Source organism: Diceros bicornis, chromosome X (genome assembly GCF_020826845.1).
Source record: "Diceros bicornis minor isolate mBicDic1 chromosome X, mDicBic1.mat.cur, whole genome shotgun sequence".
NCBI lineage: Eukaryota > Metazoa > Chordata > Mammalia > Perissodactyla > Rhinocerotidae > Diceros > Diceros bicornis.
This window is the reverse complement of record NC_080781.1, coordinates 46,641,043-46,662,470: the sequence shown is the minus strand read 5'-3', so window position 1 is coordinate 46,662,470 and position 21,428 is coordinate 46,641,043. Positions and strand designations below refer to the sequence as shown.

At 48.6% G+C, this 21,428-nt stretch overlaps 1 protein-coding gene and 1 pseudogene across 3 annotated transcripts in view; one reads left to right on the top strand and one right to left on the bottom strand.

The window, feature by feature from the left end:
• Positions 1 to 9,122, bottom strand: part of IQSEC2 (IQ motif and Sec7 domain ArfGEF 2) — a 77,583-nt gene extending 68,461 nt beyond the window's left edge. For all 3 annotated transcript variants that reach the window (XM_058535951.1, XM_058535952.1, XM_058535948.1), the window contains exon 1: positions 8,300 to 9,122. In XM_058535951.1, coding sequence (XP_058391934.1) covers positions 8,300 to 9,006 — 707 coding nt within the window. In that variant the 5' untranslated portion in view covers positions 9,007 to 9,122. The remainder of the gene's footprint in view (positions 1 to 8,299) is intronic.
• A 224-nt stretch (positions 9,123 to 9,346) lies between these two features.
• On the top strand, positions 9,347 to 11,761 carry LOC131400275 (small ribosomal subunit protein uS2-like; annotated as a pseudogene).
• Positions 11,762 to 21,428: the final 9,667 nt, after the last annotated feature.

The window sequence follows — 21,428 nt, the reverse complement described above, 5'->3', positions numbered from 1 at the left end:
GCCTCCTCTTCATCACTTCCTCCCCAACAAGTCACTCAGCCTCCTTGGGCCCCAGTTTTCTCATCTGTTGGACACAAAGATAAGGATCTCTGCAACCTTCCCAGGATTGCAATGCATCAAACAGCACATTTAAGGAATGATGCTCTGAATGCTTGCATTAATATTAGAGTGACTCTTCTAATCAGAGCTCCTCTGCTCACATGTTGAGTGGTCTCATTTAAGACCTTTCTTCTGGGCTTCAGTCTTCTCATCTGTAAAATGAAAAACTTCAGCTGGATGATTTTTAAGGGTCCTTCCAGCTCGAAGTTTCTTGGCTTTTGTGCCGGTATTATTAAAACCCTGCTGGTCATGAATAGTTGACACTCCTCTGAACTCCCGCAGTACGCTGCACTTCCCTCTGTCACAGCACTTGTCGGTGTGTTGTCACTGTCTTTCTCCTCCAATAGATTATCTCTACTCCCACTGCCCAAGCTCATGCCTTATCATCCCTCATCTAGACTATCGCACCAGCCTTCTCACAGATGCCCTCCAATCTGTCTTCCGAACTGACCTCCAGTGAGATCTCTCCAAAACACGGCTCTCAACACGTCACCCTATACTCTACAATGCATATCTCTTACCTCAGTTTAAAACCCTATGTTGGCTCCCAATTCCCAACAGGATAAAGCTCCTTATCCTGCTATTCAAGTGTCCTCATGATCTGGGCTGTCCAACTCTTCAGACTCTTCTCCAGACACTCCCTGCCTCCCTGTTTATGCTATAGTTTGTACTGACCTGATAAAAGTGCTCCCTCCTGATGTACCCTGCTGGTTCCACGCCTCTGTACATTTGCTCATGCTGTCCCCTCTGCCTTAACCTCTCTCCTGCCCCCAATTCCCACCAACCCACATGCCATCCTTCTTTACCTAGCTAGCTCCTACTCATCCTCCAAGCCTCAGTTCAGGCATCACCTCCTCCAGAAAGCCCTCCCCAAAAGTCTGGGTAGATGTTCTTCCTTTGGGTACCCATGGCCCCCTAGCTTCCCTCTGGCATAGCACACAGGACACAACATTGCAATCATCTGTTTCTATGGTCATCTTCTCCACACAATTGTGAGCGCCCTGAAGAAACGAACTACATAATATTAATCATGGAACTCCCTGCCTGCAATAGCACAAGGCATGGCACATGTGAGGCACACAATATTCACTGGACTGGCCTCTCTCTCAGAAATGTGGTGAGCTCCCACATGGCTTCTCCCTCCTGCCCTTCCACGGCATTTTGCAAAGTTATTATTAATAATAAACATGCCTATCACTGAGTAAACACACACTATGTGCTGAACACTTCATATATGCCGTCTGATTTAATTCTCACAATAATCACAATAAGATGGGTTACTTATGAATTGGCTAGCATATACATATACATATACAGTTGTGTGACATGCCTCCCAGTTTTATAAGGAAATTTTGGAGAAGGAAGAAATTAGGTACTTTTTATCACAGATATAATGACAATAATTTTAAAGTGGTTATATAGAGGAAAATATTGCTTTTATTCAATATAATGCAGTATACTGCATCCTGGAATCCAGCAGGAAATCACCAGGCCGGGATATGCAGTCATATTATCCCTAAAAAAAAGGTACAAAAATCACATAGCTACAAAGAAATGCATTTGATATTAGTGAAATGGTACATATCAGGAGATAACGGTGATAAATTTCCTTCTAAAATATTAGAGGAATCATCCTGATCAGCTGTGTAGCTCTGGCTTGTCATCTTTGTTTTGAAAAGGATGTGATGTGATGATCTTGGCTGGGTTGTTTTGTTTGCTGCAGTCTACCTCTAGGGGGCAGGGCAGCTTCACATATTATTTTCCATCCTTGTCTCTCAGCTTTCCATTCTGATCAAGACCTTGATGGGTGTGCTAGGCACCCAGGAAATTTTACGATACATTTTTGTGGGGGGCGGGCAACACAAATCTTACATATCAGAAAATACAGTTTTATCCTCATTTACTACTTGAGAAAACTGAGGCTCTGGAAGCTAAGCGACTTGCCTAGAGTCAAAGTCCTTCCATGGCACCACACTTTCTTCAAATGCTAAGGGTCCCAAAGAGCTTCAGCTCCTAAGTGTTTGAGAATGGGCTTCCCCGTGTAAATGCTTTCAATACGGATGCTTGATGAGAGACCTAACACCATGAGGAAGTTCAAGTAACTAGCAAATGCTCTTGCCCTAAATGAGTTACCTCAAAAGAGGAAGTAAGTCATTGATTCATCATTCTTCCCCGTGACCAGTGTTTGTTATTCTGCCAGGGAATACAGCAGGGAATGAGCCAGAGGGGCCACATTTTATTCCGACCCCAAGACACCGTGTCCAGCCCAGGGTTTGAGCCCAATAAAGATTTGATAGACAAATAAGTAACTTCTCACTGGACTGGGCGGACTGCACACAGGTCCTACGCAGGCCTCTTTGCTCCTTTCAGCACAGAAGATCTTACATTGAGAGTCAAGACCATGGTATGACATAGCCATGGCAAGGGAGGGAGAGATAACAATGAGCAGATTGGCCTAAATGTCTCCAAAGACTCATCTGACTCTGCTACCCTGACATTCTACCAACTGGGAGGCTGGTGAGCGTGAGGAACACAGAAAGCAGTGGTCAAACAGCTCCAGGGAGCATGAGGAAAAAGCCATACAGAAGCCAAGAGAATTCTGAAGTTGAGTTATCTCTACAGGAGTCCTGGAATGAAGAAAAACTTAGGCGCCCCTGGCCATTAGTGCATCAGGGGTGCACCTGACATTCATTTGTCTACTCAACATTTTTTGAGCAGCTACTATGTGCTGTGCTATGTGTTTCCAAGCTTCTAGCTCCTTCACGCCTACAGCTCCTAGCCCAGGGACTGACACAACATGTACTTGACATATGTCATTAAATCTCAATCTGAAGGGGCTCTCAATGTAGTAGAGAGGACACAAGATGTAAAATAACCATCAAGGTACAAAAAGGGGCAAAGTGCTCATTTCAAGGGTCAGGGATAGACCGAGCATTGGGAGGGACCAGAGAACAAACATGAGCTCCCAGGCGGAGCTCAGCTTGGGAACTGGATGGAGCAGCCCAAGAGAAAGGAACATCATTAGCAAAGACCCAGAGGCTATGAGAAGGATGAGTAGGCTAACGATGGAGCACACAGGCCAGTCTGGCTGGAGCCCTGTGGGTGTGAAGGGGACTGTAAAAAGATGAGAAGAGAAAGGTGAGTTGGCGGCAGATCCCAAGAGGACCCTGCATGGCAGGCGGAGGCGAAACCACTGGAGCGCTGCGGAAACCTTGGCCTGGCTGCACCTCATCAGAGGTTTAACAGAGCAAGAGCAGGAGGGGCATCTATTAGGAGACTATGGCAAAAATCCAGGAGGCGATCAGGAGAGGGAGCCTGACTCAAGCAGTGGTCCCAGGAGCTCTGCTAGGGCAAGCCAGGAGCCACACCTGGACTGTCTTCAACGTCTTCACACCTGGCCTGCAGGAGGCAATGGTGTACCATAGGCTTGGGAGCCAGACAGTTCCAGGCCCCACACAGTTGTGTAACCTCAGGCAGGTCACCGCACCTCTCTGATCCTTGTTTGCTTATCTGAAAAATGAGGATAATAACACCCACATGGCAGGGACTCTGTGAGGATGAGATAAGAGGCAGTACTGCATGATGGGTAAGAAGGAGGCAGGCGGACTCCCCGACCCCCTGGGCTCCTTTTAGCTCCTTCTCAGTTCTGCCATTTATTCATTGAGTGACCTTGGGTAAGTTATCCAACCTTTCTGGGCCTCGGTTTCCTCGTCTGTAAAATGGATTTAACAACAATATCTACATCAAAGCATTCATGTAAAGATTGAATGAATTAATACATGGAAAGTGCTTAGAACAAATAGCACTTGGCACACAGTAAATGCAGTAAAAGAAGGTTAGCTATTATTACATAAAGCCACATAAGGTGGCGCCTAGCACACAGAAGGTTGAGACTTACTCAGCACACATGTGGCCTCTTCTGCTTGCTCCAGGCCTTTACTCTGCTCCCGGCAAATTCAGAGGCCACAGCAGGCAGGGGGTGGGACAGATGAAAGAGTAGCAGAGGGCAAGCCTGGGTCCAGCTTTCTTCCCCCCTCCTCCTCCACTGGACACCAGGAGACACCCACTCTCTTCAAAGCTCCTCACCCGGGTCCTCAACCAGTGCCTGGCCTGACCTGATCCCTCCTTCCTCCAAGAACCTCCATTCCTCACCACCCTTGCTACTCATTTTGTCCTGAGCACCATCGCTACAGGCGGGCCTGGAACCCTGTGTCTCTGGCCAGGGGGAGGGGGGCTCTCAAGCACAGAGAGCATGGTGTTTGCTCAGCCTGGTAGCCCCTCCTGCTCTGTGCACACAGCCAAGAAATGTTTGTGGAGGACAACAACCCCATTCTCGCCCCAGATCTAGACAGAGAAGCAAGACTCCTCTAATTCTCATTCAACTCGACATTATCATTTCCTCCCACATGAGTATAATGCTCGCAACACAACGAGGGGACGATAAATGGTTTTCCCTCCTGGGAAGAAGGAGAGACTCCCCACCCTGGGAAAAATGCCTGAGACCCCAAAGGAGACAGATTTCCTCAGGGCCCCTCCCTGGGCCTGCTCTCTTCTTCCTTCCCAGTGCCCTCAGCCCCTGTGGGGAGCACTCTAACACCCTGTTGCACGCAGGAGACAGCTCGGCAGCCGTGTGGTAGATCATGCATTGCCCTAACTGTCAAGAACAACAGGCTGGCCCCTCTGGTTGCTGTCCCCCAAGGTAAGCCAGCTTGTGGGGTGGGCATGGGGTGGGGGCAGAGGATGGAGAGTTACTATCAAACCAGCTTCAGCCCACCACCGCCTACAACAGAGCCAGAGCTGGGCCCATGCAAAAAGCATGGGAAATGCAGCTCTCTTCAGCGTGAAGCGACTCAGCAGTGGCCCCCAGCACACCTGTAAATCATTCCAGGCGCCAGAACTGCAAGGGGGGCCAGGCCAAGATCAACAACCAAAGCAGAGCTCTTCTCTAATCATCTGGAGTGGGGTGACAATTCCAAGGAAAAAGACCTGAGCGTTGGTGGAGACCAGCAGCTACTAAAAAACAAACAAACAAACAAGCAAAGCCCTCATGTACAGAGGACCAGCAGCCAGCAGGAAGTCAGGCCTCATCTCGCTCTACGCTGCACTAGAAAGGCCACACCCAGAACACAGCAGAAGGCAGACTGGCATCCGGGAAGCTGTCCAGAAGAGACAGTGCGGGAGGATGTGGGAATCCTGGGGGGATGACATGGGTGGGGGTGGACATGACAGCTGCTATCAACTGCAGTAGAGGGAAAGTTCACGGGACCAAGAGTCTGTCTTATAGGTAGTGTGACCTCTGGTGTGTTGCTTCACTTCTCTGAGCCCTCAGTTTCTTCGGCTGTAAAATGTGGATTGTGGTGACAGACGCACAGGGTCATTGGGAGGACTAAATAAGTCCCTAGGCAGACGGGCCCCTCTCTCCCCTCTTCCTCCACCAGAGGGAGCCTGGGGACCAGGAGCGCCCAGCCTCTACCGGCTCTACCTATCCTCCCCCAATGCTGCAGCCTTTGCTGCTAAACTCCCACCCTGCCCGCCCTGGCTTCCAGTGGCAGCCTTCTCACCCACTCCTTACAGACCCAGAACAGGCTTGGCACAGGAGTCGCTTGCAGCAGCTGTGGTGGCAGCAATGGCTACTGCATCAACAGGCCCTCCTGAAGCCTTGCCAGGAAGGAGAGTGGAAAGGAGGGAGACATAGCCTTCTTCCCTTCCCTGCTGACTTCCCCACTTATCACAGAGTCATCTCGTCCAGCTCAAATCCTCTAGATATCTAAGGTTCTCCTGGCCTCTCCCAGTTCATGATCTGACCAGGTCCTGAGGCCAAGACACTCCTGTGGGTTGGAAAGCTCTAGTGGAAAAATAACAGGCCTCAGAGACAGGTGGCCTTGGGTTCTAACCCCTGCTCCATTAGGAACTAGCAGCGTAACCTTGAGCAAGGTCTCTTCATCTTGGAGCCTCAGTTTCCCCATCTCTAAAATGGAGTTGCTAATGCTCACTGCACAGGGCCTGTTTTGAGGACCAAAAGAGATAATAATGGATGTGCAAATATTTAATATATGGTTAGGAGAAATTCAAAGTACTATCTAAACCCCCTTATTAATCCAGTAGCAAATGCAAAGCAAGGAAATCCAACAAACAGCCTGGAGGATGCACAAAAAGAGGGAAGGACCAAGAGGCGGGCTTGCACGGATGGCAGAAGCACAGAGCTCAAGAGCAAATGGGCTTCCAGCCAGCCAAGAGATTCAGAACCATGTCTGCAGGATAGAGAATCTGAGGGTTTTGGAATCCTGGAATTGGGGAAGACTTAAGTCATTTCATTGGGCTTTACACCGATTCAGGAATTACACTTTCTCCAGCTCTCCCGGACCCCCACCGGGCCTCTGCTGGACAGATCCAGCCAGCCCCCAACCCTGCCTGGTGATGCAGATGGCTGGACTGGAAAGTTCTTCCTGATTTATCCCAAATTTTCCCACTGCTTCTGGTTCTGCTCCCTGGAGCCACACAGAATGAGGCTGCTTCCTCTGTCACCATCCTGACCACTCTAGAAAAATCTTCCCCAGCCAAGGTCCCACCACAATGCCCATCCAGTCTGCCTCTGTCCCTAGCCCACCATGGCCCTCTCCTGAAAGGGCCTTGCTTGGCTGATCCAGACCCTTCCTCCAGTGTGGGGCCCCAAGTTGCACTCAAGCAGTCCTCCAAGAATGGGCTCCCAGCAGCCTCACCTGGGCAGGAGAGCCCATCTCCCTCACCACCAGACTACTCTGGGGCAGTCCACACCAAAACTCAGCTGAGGGTGTACTGCAGTGGAGCTCAGCCGAGCCGTCGAGCTGCAGCTGCAGCTCCTGGGGCCCAGCCATCTCAACCCAGCACCCCAGCCTGCTGCCTCACCACGGGGGAGTTGCAGAGAGCTGTCTCCCGGCAGATTTCCTGAGGCAGAAGGCTTCCCCACCCCCAGCCCAGCCTCCAAGAGACACTCCACTGGTTGTGGCACATGGTAGGACCAGCTGAGCAGTGAGAGGAGGGGGAAGGCTGTCCATTCGCTAGAGGACTTCAGACTTGCTCTGTAGTGTGGCTGGATTAGTCACAGAACCATCAAATCTAAGCTGGAGGGGTCTTTAAAGAGCATTTAAGGCAGACCTTGCCTTTTAGAAAGATATGGGAAAAGTGATGCCCTGAGAGAGGAAGGGACTTAGTCAAGGTCACAAAGCCAATCTGCAGCAGAGCTGGAAGGGAAACCTGGGTCTCCTAACTCCCAGTTCAGTGTTCTGTCCAATACAGCAGAAGAGAAATCAGGGAGCCTTTAGGGCAGCTCTGTGAGCCTGCACGCCCTTGACTCTCTCAGCCTGACATTTATCCCGACCAGCTCACCATGGTATCTGCATGGAAGAAGCGCACCCAGCCCATGTCCCACCAACCCAAGAGATATTGCCAAGTTGTGCCAAATAGGCAGACACACCGACACAGACCCTAGCACAGAAACTGGTACTCATCCAACAAGAGGGAAGATCTGTAGACTTCCCTTCCTGGTACTCTCTTTAATTGGGTGGTGTTTTTCTTGAGGGTGGAAAGGGGGTGGTCTTTGAGGAACTAGCCAAGGGTCAGGCCTCCATCTTTGCTCCCCCATCTTTGCTCCCCCAGCCGGATGTGCTGCAGTTCCCCTCAGAGGGATGTCTCAGCCTCCAGCAGCCATTCTGGTCCCCAACTGCCTCTCTGGGAAAGGATGCAGCTGAGGCCGCCAGAGGAGACAAGATCAGGCCTGCACCAAGCATCTGCAGAGAAGACCCCAACCGGCAAAAAAAAAAAAAAAAGGAGGGCTTTCTTTCCCTTGGGGCTCTGACTTGACACCATCGCAGACAATAAAAATCCCAAGCAGCACATCCAAAATAAATAAATAAAAGAAAAGCCATCCTCTGGCAAGGATACAGCTAGGGGGTGAAGAAGTGAAGGGGGTGATGACTGCTCTAGGCCCTCACTGGCCACGGTTTTGAGAAAGAAGCGACACCTGCACTGATCGGCCAACCCAGTCTGGGGTGGCTAGAGAAGGGGTGCATGAGGGCGACCTGGCTTCTCCTGACAGGTTGGGACAGGAGAAAAGGACATGGAATCAGACACTGGCTTCTTAATTTACCGGCCGGACAAGTTGGAGAGGGCACAAGAGGGGAAGAGCCGGGGTTGGGGGCGGGGTACAAACCACGTTCCTTACTTTCTCTGGAGGGTTGTGGCCGGGCTGGTGCTGGTACTGGTGCTGTGACCACCGCCGGCCCCGGGGCTGGAACTCCTGGATGCGCCACGGCTCAGCTGGCCCCGCTCCCGCGGTGGCCGGGGCCCCACGCCCACCGCCACCGAATAGCCAGCTTCCTTCTCTCGGCCCGGATGCGCTGGTCCGGCCTCCCGCCCGCCACGCTCGCGACCCAGGGCTGGGTTTTCGTGGTGCAGGTGGCACTGGGCAACGTCGCGCTCACGGGCTGGGTAACCTGTAGTGTCCTGGAGCGGGTAGGAGGCATCCCGTTCCTTGTCCCGATACACAGCCTCCCGGTTCTGGTAGGCGCCGTCCCGGTTCGGGTAGCCCACGTCCCGGGCCGCCTGGTGGAACTGGCTCTCCCGCAGCTCGCGATGGTGGAACTGGGTCTCGCGCAGGTTCTGGTACTGGCTCTCGCGGCCGGGGCTATCCCGCGCGCCGTGGGGGTCCCGGTGCAGCTCCCCGCGGTGCAGCTGGCTCTCCTCCCTCAGGTCGCGGTTCTCCTGGGTGAGCTGGTCCAGCTGGCCCTCCAGCTCTTCGATGCGCCGTCGCTGGGTCTCCAGCAGCTGCTGCTGGCTCTCGATGATGTTGTTCAGCTCCAGCAGGTACTCCACAGCCCGGTTGGGGCTCTCGGATCCCGGACCGCCCGGGGGCCCCGACCCCGCCTCCATCCTGGCGGCCCAGGGGCAAGGGAAGGGGCAAGAGAGCCGGGTCCCCGCTCGCTCACGGCGCCACCCTCCCCCGGGCCCAGCCGGGGGAGGGGGCCGGCGGGACGCGAGGGCGCGCACCGGGCTCGAGGGCCCGGGGGCCCGGGGGGGCCCGGGAGACAGCGCTGGGGCCGGCGGCACGGATAGCAGGAGCTGAGGCGGCTGCAGCTGCCGCTGCAGCTGCCGCTGCCGCTGCCGCCGCCGCCGCCGCCGCCGCCACGGCGCTCCGCCCGCTGCGGAGTCACTGCGCAGCGCGGCCGCGCGGGACCGCCCCGGCCGCCGGCCCGCCCCCCACCCCTGCCCCCACTCGGCTCGGCCAGGCCGCCCCCGCGCGCCCCACCTGCCGCTGCCACCCGCACCCGAAGCCGGACCCGCCCCAAGGCACACGGGTCAAGCCAGGGCCAGCCCCATCACAGGCTGCCAAATTCTCTCCCTTCCGGTCCCAGGATCCTCACCTAATGCAGCCTAACGAAGCCCTCCATCCCAGTCCATTCCAATGTCCCTCAGGTCCGCCAGGCCCAAGAGCTTCACTGAAGACATCCCAGGAACCCCCATCCCAGGCAACCCCCATGTTCAGGCATCCCACGGACTCCCCATCCCCTGGGTGTGCCAATCCCAGTGTCAGAATCCCCATCCAATCCAACCCCTGGACCTTCTATCTCAGGCGACAACCGGCCAGCCCACATCACGGGCAGTCCCTGGATCTCTTATCCTCGCCAGTCCCTGGACTGTCTCCCCATCCCAGCCAGCCCCGTGTCCCTCCAACCCAGCCAGTCCCCAGCTCCCCCATCCCAGCCAGCCCCTGGTACACCACCCCCCACCCAACACACACAACATCACAGGCATCCCCTACTCCAGCCAACCCCTAAACTCTCCATCCAAGCCAGTGCCCAGTTCCCCTATCCCAACCAACCCCAGGATCCCCCAGGTTAGCCAGTTCCTGGGTCCTCCAACCAAGGCAGTCCCAGGATCTCCCATCCCAGCAAGCCCTGGGACTCCCCATTGCAGCCAATCTCAGGATCAAAGCTCCATTCATTCATTCAACCCTCATTTTCTGCTCTCCTTTGGAAATGCTCTCCTCCGTTCAGTCCATCATCTCCATCCAACGAAACTGTAACCATCCTTCAAGACTTAAATGCCACCATACTGAAGCCAACCCTGATTTGCCCAGCCAGAAGCGCTTGCTTTCTCTCTCTCTTGACCTCCCACTGCACTTCCTCTACACTTCTTGTGGCACTGTGGGACAAGTGGAACTCTGCTTTATAGCACATTCATTTGTGTTTTTTTAATGTCCTCTGCCAGACTGAGTTCCTTAAAGCCAGAAACATGTTGTCATTCATCTTTGTGAGCAGGTTGCGGTAGAGGAGAAAGTATGAGTTTTACAATCGGACAAAACTAGATTTAAATTCTATCTTCTCCTCTCTGAACTTCCATTTCCCTATCAATAACACCTACCTCACAGAGGTGGTCTTGGAAAAAAGCATGCAAAAACATTTGGAACAGAAAAGACAACCACAGAATGGGAAGAAATCTTTGCAAATGATATATCTGATAAGGGCTTTGTATCCAGAATATGTAAAGAACTCTCACAGGTCAACAACAAAAAGGCAACCCAATTTTTTTTAATGGGCAAAGGATTTGGATAAACATTTCTCCAAAGAAGATGTACAAATGACCAATAAGCACATGAAAAGATGCTCAACATCATTAGCCATCAGGGAAAAGCAGATCAAAACCACATGAGCTTGCTGTGCTACCCATAAGGCGTTGTTCTGAGTTCCTGTCATAACTTAAAGGGAAACTTTTACAGTGTCCAGAGCCCTGATGTCCTACAGATGTAAGAGGAGAGTGTACTTAAATTCCTTGCAGCTGAGACCCACTTAGGTGGCAGCAACCTTGACTTCCAAATGGAACAGTGCATCTACATAGGGAAAAGTGATAAATCATAAATTTAGTTCATAAATAAAGTTCTCATCATAAATCTGAAGAGAACCTGGGAGAAGCTTCTGCTGGTGGCTTGTGCCATTGTTGCCATTGAAAACCGGGCTGATGTCAGTGTCATATCCTCCAGGAATACTAGCCAGCAAGCTGTGCTGAGGTTGCTGTTGCCACCGGGGCCGCTCCTATTGCTGGCCCCTTCACTCCTAGAACCTTCACTAACCAGATCCAGGCAGCCTTCTGGGAGCCACGACTTCTGGTGGTTACTGATCCCAGTGCTGACCACTGGACTCTCACAGAAGTGTCTTATGTTAACTTGCCTACCACGGCTCTGTGTAACACAGATTCTCCTCTGCAGCATGGGGACGTTGCCTTCCCATGCAACAACAAGGGAGCCCACTCAGTGGGTCTGATGTGGTGGATGCTGGCCTGGGAAGTTCTGTGCGTGTGTGGCACCATCTCCCAGGAGCATCCATGGGATGTCATGTCTGATCTCTATTTCTGCAAAGATTCTGAAGAAACTAAAAAGGAAGAGCAGGCGGCTGCTGAAAAGGTTGTAACCAAGGAGGAATTTCAGGGTGAATAGACCGCTTCAGCTCCTGAGTTTACTGCCACTAAACTTGAGGTCACAGACTGGTCTGAAAGCATGTAGATGCCCTCTGTGCCTATCCAGCATTTCCTTGCTGAAGACTGGAGCACTCAGCCTGCCACTAAAGATTGGTCTGCAGCTTCCACTGCTCAGGCCACTGAATGGGTAGGAATGACCACTGGGTGGTCTTAAGCTGTTCTTCCACAGGCTCTTAAACAGAAAATGGAAATAAGGTTGTTAAGAAATAAACATCGGTTTCTTAAAACACACACAGAGACACATGCGCTGAGATACCACTTCACATCCACTATGATAGCTGAAATAAAAAGGACAGACAAGGAGAAATATTGGCTAGCATGTGGAGAAATTAGAACACTCATTTATTGCTGGCGGGAATGTAAAATGGTGCAGTCACTTTGGAAAACAGTTTGGAAGTTTCTCAAAATGTCAAACATAGAGTTACCATATGACTCAGGAATTCCACTCCCAGGTATATGCCTGAGAGAAATGAAAACATATGTCCGCACAAAGACTTGTATATGTATGTTCATAAAAGCATTATTCATAATATCCAAAAAGTGAAAACAATCGAATGTTCATCTATTGACAAATGGGTAAACAAAATGTGGTATATCCACACAATGGAATATTATTCGTCCATGAAAAGCAATGAAGTACTGATACATGCTAAAACATGGATGAACCTCGAAAACATTATGCTAAAAAAGATACAAAAGGCCACATATTGTACGATTCCGCTTATATAAAATTTCAGAATAGGGAAATCCATAGAGACAAAAAGTAGAGTAATGGTTGCCAGGGGTTAGGGCATGGATTGGGGAAAGGGGAGTGACTGCTAATAGGTATGGGGTTTTTTGGAGGGAGAATGAAAATGTTCTAAAATTAAATTGCAGTGATGGTTGCACAACTCTGTTAATTAAAAACCACTGAATTATACATTTTGAAAGGGAGAATTTATTGGTATGTGAATTATATCTCGATAAAGCTGGGTTTAAAAAAAAAAACACCTTGCACAGAGTCTAGCACATAACAGCAACTACAACAGTAATAACTAACACATCTGTGGTGCTTACCATGTGCCAAGCACTGTGCTGAACACTTGACATGTACAAATGCACTTACCTCCATCTTACAGATGAAGCAAGTGAAACCCAGAGGTTGAATGACTTGCCCAGGGTCACACAGATGCATAGCCAGGATGCTCAGATGTTTCCTTCTCACTTCTTTGTATCTTTCCTCAGTACCTTGTATAAAATAGGTGCTCCATAAGTGTTAAATTAATATATCCATCAAATACTTCTATTCATCCAGTGAACATTTACAGCGCATTCATTATGTTCTAGGCAATACCCACATTCCCGTCCTTATCCCTGCTTCTTTCATTCAGATTCCCTGTGGGGCAGGGGGCAGATGGGTACAAAGATTTATTCACAAAATATTTATTGAGTGTCTACTATGTGTCAAGCACTATTCCAGACACTGAGGATATAGCAATGAGCAAAATAGACAACAGTCCCTAACCTCAAAGAGCTGACATTCTAGTGGGTGAGAGAGATAATAAACAAATAGAATATAGAGAGCATGTTGTATGGTGTATTGGGTTGAATACTATCCCCCAAATCTTGATGTTCACTCTGTGAATGTGACCTTATAGATGGAAATAAGGGTCTTTGCAGATGTAATCAAGTTAAGGTGAGGTCATACTCTATTAGTGTGGGTCCTAATCCAATGACTGGTGTTTTATAAGAAGAGAGAAATTTGGACACACACACACACACACAAGGAGAACACCATGTAAAGATGGAGGCAGAGATTGGAGTCTACAAGCCAAGGGATGCCAAGGGTTGCTGGCAACAATCAGAAGCTAGGAAGAGGCAAGAAAGGATTCTTTCCTAAAGGCCTTCAGAGGGAGCATGGCCCTGCCAACACGTTGATTCTTGACTTCTAGCCCCCAAAACTGTGACAGAATAAATTTCTGTTGTTTTAAGCCACCCAGTTTGTGGTACTTTGTTATGGCAGCCTTAGGAAACTAACACAGATGGTGCTCTGGAGAAAGACAAAGCGGGGAAGGATGATGGAGAGCTCTGGGTGAATCAGGCATAGGCTGTGCCCTCAGGAAGCTCCCAGTCTAGTCAGAGAGCTACAACCATAAGTCACAAACAAAACCATAAGTCACACAAGCAAGACAGAATGTGCAAAGCACTAGAATGGAGGCACCAGGACTGGGGTGCTGGGAGGTCTCTATGGATGTGAAAGTATTTGAGCTGAGCTTAGGATTTCAACAGGTAGCACAGAGGGAGGAAAGGAACAGAGTCAGGAAAGCAATGTGTGTTTAGGGAACCACACGTAATTTGGTTGAAGAGGGCATGAGAGACGCACACGTCTGTGTGTGCGTGTGTGTGTGTGTGTTGTAAGGGGTAGGAGGAGATGAGAAGACATGGTTTGATTCAGCTTGGAAAGACTCCATTGCCAAACTGGAGCATCTGGACCTTCTTTTACATGCAATGAAAAGTCATGGAAGGTTTTTGAGCAGGAGAGTAACATGGTAGGAGGGGAGGAGGTCCACACGGATATTGTATGCACTGAATATTACACACTACAAGGTGAGTTTTGTATTGGTTTGTTGTTGTTCAGCAGAGACTGTGGCACTACCATCTTTTCCTGCCTGCTGCCTCCCAGAGCCGTTTCCCAGAAGCCTCAGTCCCTGGTGTGATTGCTCCAATTCCCCTTACCCTAGGGCCAGCTTTGCCAAGGAATGCAGAGCTAGAGCAGGAAAGAACTCCAAAAACCACATCTCACCACTGCCAGTATCCAGTCAACAAAAACTCGTCATGATAATGAGAGCCATGAAATGTTTTCCTCAGATGCAAAGGTGGCATCTGTTCAAATTGGTTTTTCCTATTGGATTCTCACAGCTCTATATATAAGCAGATATTCTGCTATACCTGTTAGCTGCCAGACACGAGACGGGAAAATAAAAAATTTTTAAAAATCGTTAGCCTGTCTCTCAAAGAGTTTACAGTCCAGAATATCAGAGCTGAAGTGACCTTTGTATCATATGAGTACACTGAAGACCAGAGAGAAATGATTTGCACATAATATCTGTGTGACCACTGGCTACAATTCCTTACTTGGGCTATTTCCTGAGGTCTGGTGTTCCAGAGTCTTAAGATTGCAGACTTTAAAGAGCAGAAGGGTAGGAAAGTGAGCATCTGTGAGGAACATAGGGAGAAGGAAAAAGGAAGTGAAAAGGAAGACTCTCATCTCTGTGGGGATCCCTAAAGAGATAGTGGTACTTAAAACTGAGAGAGCATTTGGCTAATTAATTAATTATCCTTCCAGCTCCCTTCCCCCTAGTGGGGGAAGGGGCAAGATATATCCAAAGTACCTGTCAGTCTGGAGCAGTCTCACAGAAGGCAATCCTAATAGGCTAGTCTGGAGTTTCGTTTTAGGAAAAATTTTCTCTCTGAAGATGATCTGTAAGCTTGATCCTGTCAGAACATAAAACCACATAACCCTATGTGTTTCCAATTTTGTCCTAGCTGCCATAAAACTTCGAGCCAAATTCAGAGTCCAATTATAATCCAGTTCATTTTAGGTACCTGGCAACTTCTATTCGTGCTTCCTTTACATGGGATCTGGCCTGTTTTCTTCCACATTTTTATCCCTAATCGTCTTTCTTTCATGCTGCAACTGATGAATCGCCTAATATCCTCTTTAACGTAGGCGGAATATAAATCTGACATAAACTAAACTATATTTACAGATGCTAAGGGGATTTGAACCAATGAAGAACATTTGAAGGAACAGATGATATTTGGCCTAGAGGAGAGCAGACTTCTGAAGACATGATTACTGGCTTCAAATATCGAATAGGCTGTCAGGGGGCAATGTAGTGGAATTATTCTGCTTAGCTCCAAAGGGCGCAGCCAGAAGCAAAGGGTGAAAACTACAGGAAGACAGATTCCCAGAGGGAAGAAACTTCTCACAGGTGAAGCTTAGTGAAGATAGTGAGTTCATCATCATTGGAGGTCTTCAAATAGTGGCTGGACAGCCTCATTTGGAGGGTCTGTTGCATAGGGAATGGTAAACACTGATGGAGAGGTTGGATAAGATCATTTTAAAGGCCCTTTCCAGCCCTGATATATGCAAAAAACAGTTCTAGATGTAGAAAAGAAGACTGGGGGGAGGGAGGTGGTGGGGAGAGGGGACAGGAAAGAAAGAAACAAAGGTTCATTGAATGCTGGAACATTCTAGCCAAAAGCAGTGAACCCTAACTGCTCCTGAGACCCTTGTAAAAGGAAAAACGGTCCATAAATGGAACCCAAGCCTGCATTGCCCCAGTCCTATTCCATGTGACTTCTACAGGGCAGGAGAAATGGAAGAATCAGCTCCATTGGTCCCTCTACCATCTAACTGGCCATTATTCAAGGAAAAGCAAGTCAAGACTGTTAGAGCTGGAAGGGGCCTTAGAGATCCTGTCATCCCAATCCCGCCTTTTAGAAGTGGATAGAAAGAGGCCCAGAGAGTGGAAGGGGCCTGTGTACCTGTCAGCCAGCTTACCCAACCATGTGCTGCTGAAGGGCAGAGACAATTTTGTTTACCTTTCAATCCCCCAACTGGGCCTAGCCCCAGGTCCTTGCACATGGTGGGTGCACAGTAAGCAGTTGGAAAATTGAACTTAATTGCCCAGAAAGGCTGGAAGCAGAAGCTAGGTCTTTTGACCCCCAGCCTATGATGCTTTCCATGACAAAATGTCATCCAATTCAACAGACATTTATTTGGCATCTCTGTGTGCCAGGCCTGGAGCTATAGCAAGAGATGAACAAGAGGCAGGTTGTGCCCTCAAGGAGCAAACATCTCCTCCTGGGAGCTGGGCTCTTCACCTCTTGGGCCCTGAACACCTGTTCTTTTGGCGTGGAAAGCTCTTTTCACTGCCTTTGCCTACTTACCGCCTATTCATCGTTCAGATCTCAGTTCAAATGCCAGTTGATCAGCGGCACCTTCTCTCACTCCCAAACGAGGCAGATCCCCCTCACATATGCTCTCGGTGAGCCCTTCTCCTTCCTTGAACTTCGCAAGTGTGTAATTACATGTTGATTTGCGCAGTTCTTTGTTTGCTTCCCTCCTGCCTCCCTCACTAGACTGTTAGCTGTACAAGGGCAGATACCCCGTCTGTTTTGCTCCCACTGTACCATGGGTCTGGCAAAAAGCCTGGGACATGGTAAGCAAGCAATAAGTAATCCATGTTTGTTGAATGCATGAATCAATAATCTAATGGGATATATAGATAGAACAATTATAACTACAATTCAGTGTGATAAGGTGTATAAGGTAATAGAGAAATCAATTCTTTAGGAAGGAGGAAGCTGGCTCCTGTATCAACGGAGCTGGCCTTGTAGACTGCATACACTGCCAGACAATCAAAGCATGGGACGAACAGCGTAGCCTTGTGAAAGTGCCTGTTGTGTTCAGACAAACCAAAGCTATGTGTCAGTGTCTCTCTATTTCCCCAGTCCCCTGAGAAGCAGGCTAGTTCTGCCACAGTGGGACAGACTAGGCATCTGAGTGCCGATCAGGGTTCGGGCACACCTGGCAAAATCAGACCACGTGGGGCTGGCAAGGCCAAAAGGAAACTCCTGGGATTTGAGATCCACAGATGTCTCTGTTCCTCCATGTTCTCCTCTACAGGAGAAAGACCCAGAGGTCCTGGAATGAGAGGACAGTTCTGCACCTTTTGGGTGGGGGTAAGACCTCCTCCCAGGCGTAAGAGAGTGTTGCCCTCTAGTGGTAATAATAACATTAATAATAACACCACCAAGTAGTGGATGTGGTCCTTGCTAGGGTGACCAACCACCCTGGTTTGCCTGGGATTGTTTCAGCACTGAAGTTCCGCTTTCCAGGGAACCTCTGAGTCCCAGGCAAACTGTGACAGTTGGTCATCCTACCCTTTGATGGTGTTCAATGCACTCCAAGTACACATGACCTCATTAAATGGCTCATAACCCCCAAGGCCAGGAATCAAGATTCAGGCTCCACAGACGTGAAGAGCTTTAGAGACCCAGCTTGTTTTCCAGATGAAGAAAGAAAGCCCAAGACAAGGGAAGTAACTTTCTTGTTCAATATCACATTACAAACTAATGGAAGAACCAGGATTAGTATCTAGGTGTCTAGACCCACAGCCTCACGCTCTTTGCCCATGCCTGGCATGCTCTTGCCTACTCTGTCAGTTTGTCTAGGTCCCACGTCTTCCAGGAAGCCTTCCCTAAACTACCCACCCCTTAATCCTTTCAGAAAGCTTCTTCCTCTGAAAGCCTGAAACACTCATTTGGCACTTAGCATGTGCTATAGGTACTGGTTTTTTTTTTTATCTTTTAAATGTATAACTAGAAAAAAAGGAAAGCTCCTTGGCCCGCACCCCCAGCTCCCCAGAAGTACTGGGGAGGGGAGCAACCTCTGGGCAGGAGAGTCTCAGGTGTGCCCATAGTTTGTCCAGGGCCCTGAGGAAAGGGCATTTGGCATTACAGAGCAAGGGAAGAAGCAGAGAGAGGCTTTTGCAATCACCAGGTAGGATGGATTTGAGAGGTAAGAGCTGAGCAGAGGTGAGAAGGCATCCCTGTAGCCTCAAGAGGAAAGGAGAAAGAGTGAGAGCTTTCTTCGCCCCAGTGATACCATCAGGGAATGGGTCCTAGTTTTCTTGCTATCAAAATTGCAGTGTCCTTCCCTGCTCCCCTGGCCCCTGACAAGGACCCCCCAAATCAGCTCTTGTATCTCCCCTCCACTGAGACAAATTTGCAAACTCCCACATCTCTGTGGAAATGGCAGAGAGCAGGAGAGAAGAAAAAAGGAGAAAAATCCACCCACATGCCAACAAACTGGAAAAAAAATAACCCAGGCCTTGTCTCACTCAGCTGTTGGCTTGCTGCTCCCTCCCACTGTGGCGGCTGCTCCTGCCTCCTGGACAGGGACCTGGCTCTGTGCAGCCTCCCTTCCCATCCTGAGCTGGCTTTTGTCAATACCCCTCCCCCATCTCCAGCTATGAGAGGGAGGGTCCTGGATCCCAGGGGTAGGAAAGCTGGAAGGAAGGACTAGCAGAGCCGCCAAGTGCTTGTGGCCAACCACAAACTCAGTTCCCATCACTGTCCCCAAAACCATGCAGGGGACTCTCCTCCCATCCCAGAGAAAGAAGTCAAGGCGCCCCCCACCCCGCCAGGCAACTTCTTCCTCAGGTGCTATCCCCTGCCTGTTCTCTCTGCTGCCTCTCTTACCATTTCATTTTTATGCTCTGTTTTCAGTCTAACTCTCTCTACTCCAATCTTTTTGTTCCCTATCCTTTCTTAGCCTTATGTCCCAGCTCGGGGCACCGTGTATTTTTAAAAAACAAAACAAAGTGTGTTAATAGAAAAGGAGGGCTCTGGAAATCATCACTATTAGGAACTGTTGAGGAAAATAGAGATGTTTAGCCTGCAGGAGAGAGGCTATGCACTCATAGAATCATGGAAAGATGGAGCCACAAGGAGATTTTTGGATAACCTTGTCCAACTCTTCATTTTATAGATGAGGTGACTGAGGCCCAGAAAGGGAAGAAGACCTGGGCTGTCATGCAGAAGAGGGGACAGCTTTGGTCTGTGGGCCTCCGGGAAACAGAAGGAGGACAAATGGATGAAAGATATGAGAAGGTAGATTTAAATGACATTTTTGTTTCTTCTTTCCAAATCCTTATTCCTGTTATTTTGTTTCCTTGTCTTAAAGTGCACGAACTCCAGTTCAATGCTGAACAAAAGGGGCAACAACGGGCATCCCTGTTTTGTTACTCATCTTAAAGGCAAAGTTTCAATGTTTCACCATTATATGTGTTTGCTGTAGGATTTTGGAGGATGCTGTTTATCAGGTTAGGGAAGTTCCCTCTTATTCCTAGTATGCTAAAAACTTTTTTTGTCACTAACAAGTGTTAAATTTTATTAAAGGCTTCCTCAGCATCTTTTGTAATGATCATAAGTTTTTTTCTCTTCTAATCTGTTTATATGGTCAAGAATGCAGTATTTAGTTCAAGAGAAAAATGAAGCTTGTAACATACAAAACCATTCAAAGAGGCATTGGCTGCCTCGTGGATCAAAGTAGTCAGCTCCAAGTCACTGGAAATGTTCAAGTGAAAATGCAGCCATTCAATAAATATGTAGGTGCCAGGCCCTGTTCTAGGTGCTGAAGACTTAGTGGTGATGAGGGTCCCTGCTCTGCTGGAGCTCACATTTTAGAGAAAAGATGACAGACACAAGCAACCAAACAAATACATGAATAAGATAATTTCAAAAGGTCAAAAGTGTAATGAAAACAAAGGAAAAACAGTACAAAGGTAGTGTGACTGGGTGGGGATGGGGAACAAGATGAAACAGAGTAGTCAGGGAAGGTCTCTCCAAGCGGGTGACAGTTGAGGTGAGACTGTATAAGAAAGCTGTCATTTCATGAAGATTCAGAGGCATGGCATCCCAGGCAGGGTGGAACACAAAGGCAAAAGCCCTAGGTTGGGAGTGAGCTTGGTGTACTCAAAGGACTTCAGGAAGAAGTCTGACTGGAGAGAGAAAGAGGGACTGGCACTAGATGAGGCAGGAAAAAAGTTCTGGGGCAGGACTGTGTAGGGCCATTTCAGCCATGGGAAGGTGTTTAGATTTTATTCTAGGTACAATGAAAAGCCATTGGAGGGTTTTGAGCTGGGAGTGACATGATCTATGATCACTCTGTCTGATGTGTGGAGAATAGATTATAGTGGGGGCAAAACTGGAAACACATAGACAAGTTAGGAGGCTATTTATGAGGCCACTTAGGAGGTCCAGGCAAGAGACTAAGACAGCTTGGACTAGGAGAGTGATGGTGGAGAAAGATAAATGAACAGATTTTGAATGTGTTTTTACCTGAACAGCACTATCAACCAACTTGACCTCACTGGCATTTATAGACTACTCCATCCAACACCAGCAGAACGCACATTCTTCTCAAGCTTGCAGGGAACGCTCACCAAGATAAACCATATTCTGGGCCATAAAACACATCTTAGCAAGTTTAAAAGAATAGAAATCATGCAAAGTATGCTCTCAGACCACAATGGAATTAAACTAGAAATCAGTAACAGAAAAATTGCTGGAGGGCCGGCCCCGTGGCTTAGCGGTCAAGTGCACGCGCTCCGCTGCTGGCAGCCTGGGTTCAGATCCCAGGTGCGCGCACCGATGCACCGCTTCTCCGGCCATGCTGAGGCCGCATCCCACATACAGCTACTAGAAGGATGTGCAGCTATGACATACAACTATCTACTGGGGCTTTGAGGGAAAAAAATAAATAAATAAATAAAATTATTTAAAAAATTGCTGGAAAATCCCCAAATGTTTAGAGATTAAACAACACATTTCTAAATAACATATGGGTCAAAGGAGAAGTCTCAAGAGAAATTTTAAAGTATTTTGAGTCAAATGAAAATACAACTTATCAAAATTTGTGGGATTGTAAAAAATTCCAAACAATCTACAAAAAAAATCTTCTAGAACTAATAAATATAGCAAGGTCACAGGATACAAGGTCAATACATAAAAATAAATTACTTTTCTATACACCAGCAATGAACAATTAGAATTTGAAATTTAAAAAATACTAGTTATAATAGCAACAAAATAATGAAATATTTAGGTGTAAATATAACGAAGTATGTACAGGATCTGAAAATGAAAAAGTAGAAAACACTGATGAAGGGAATCAAAGGAGATCTAAATAAATAAAGATATATTCCATGTGCATGGATAGGAAGACTCAATGTTGTTAAGACGTCAATTCTTGCCAACTTAATGTATAT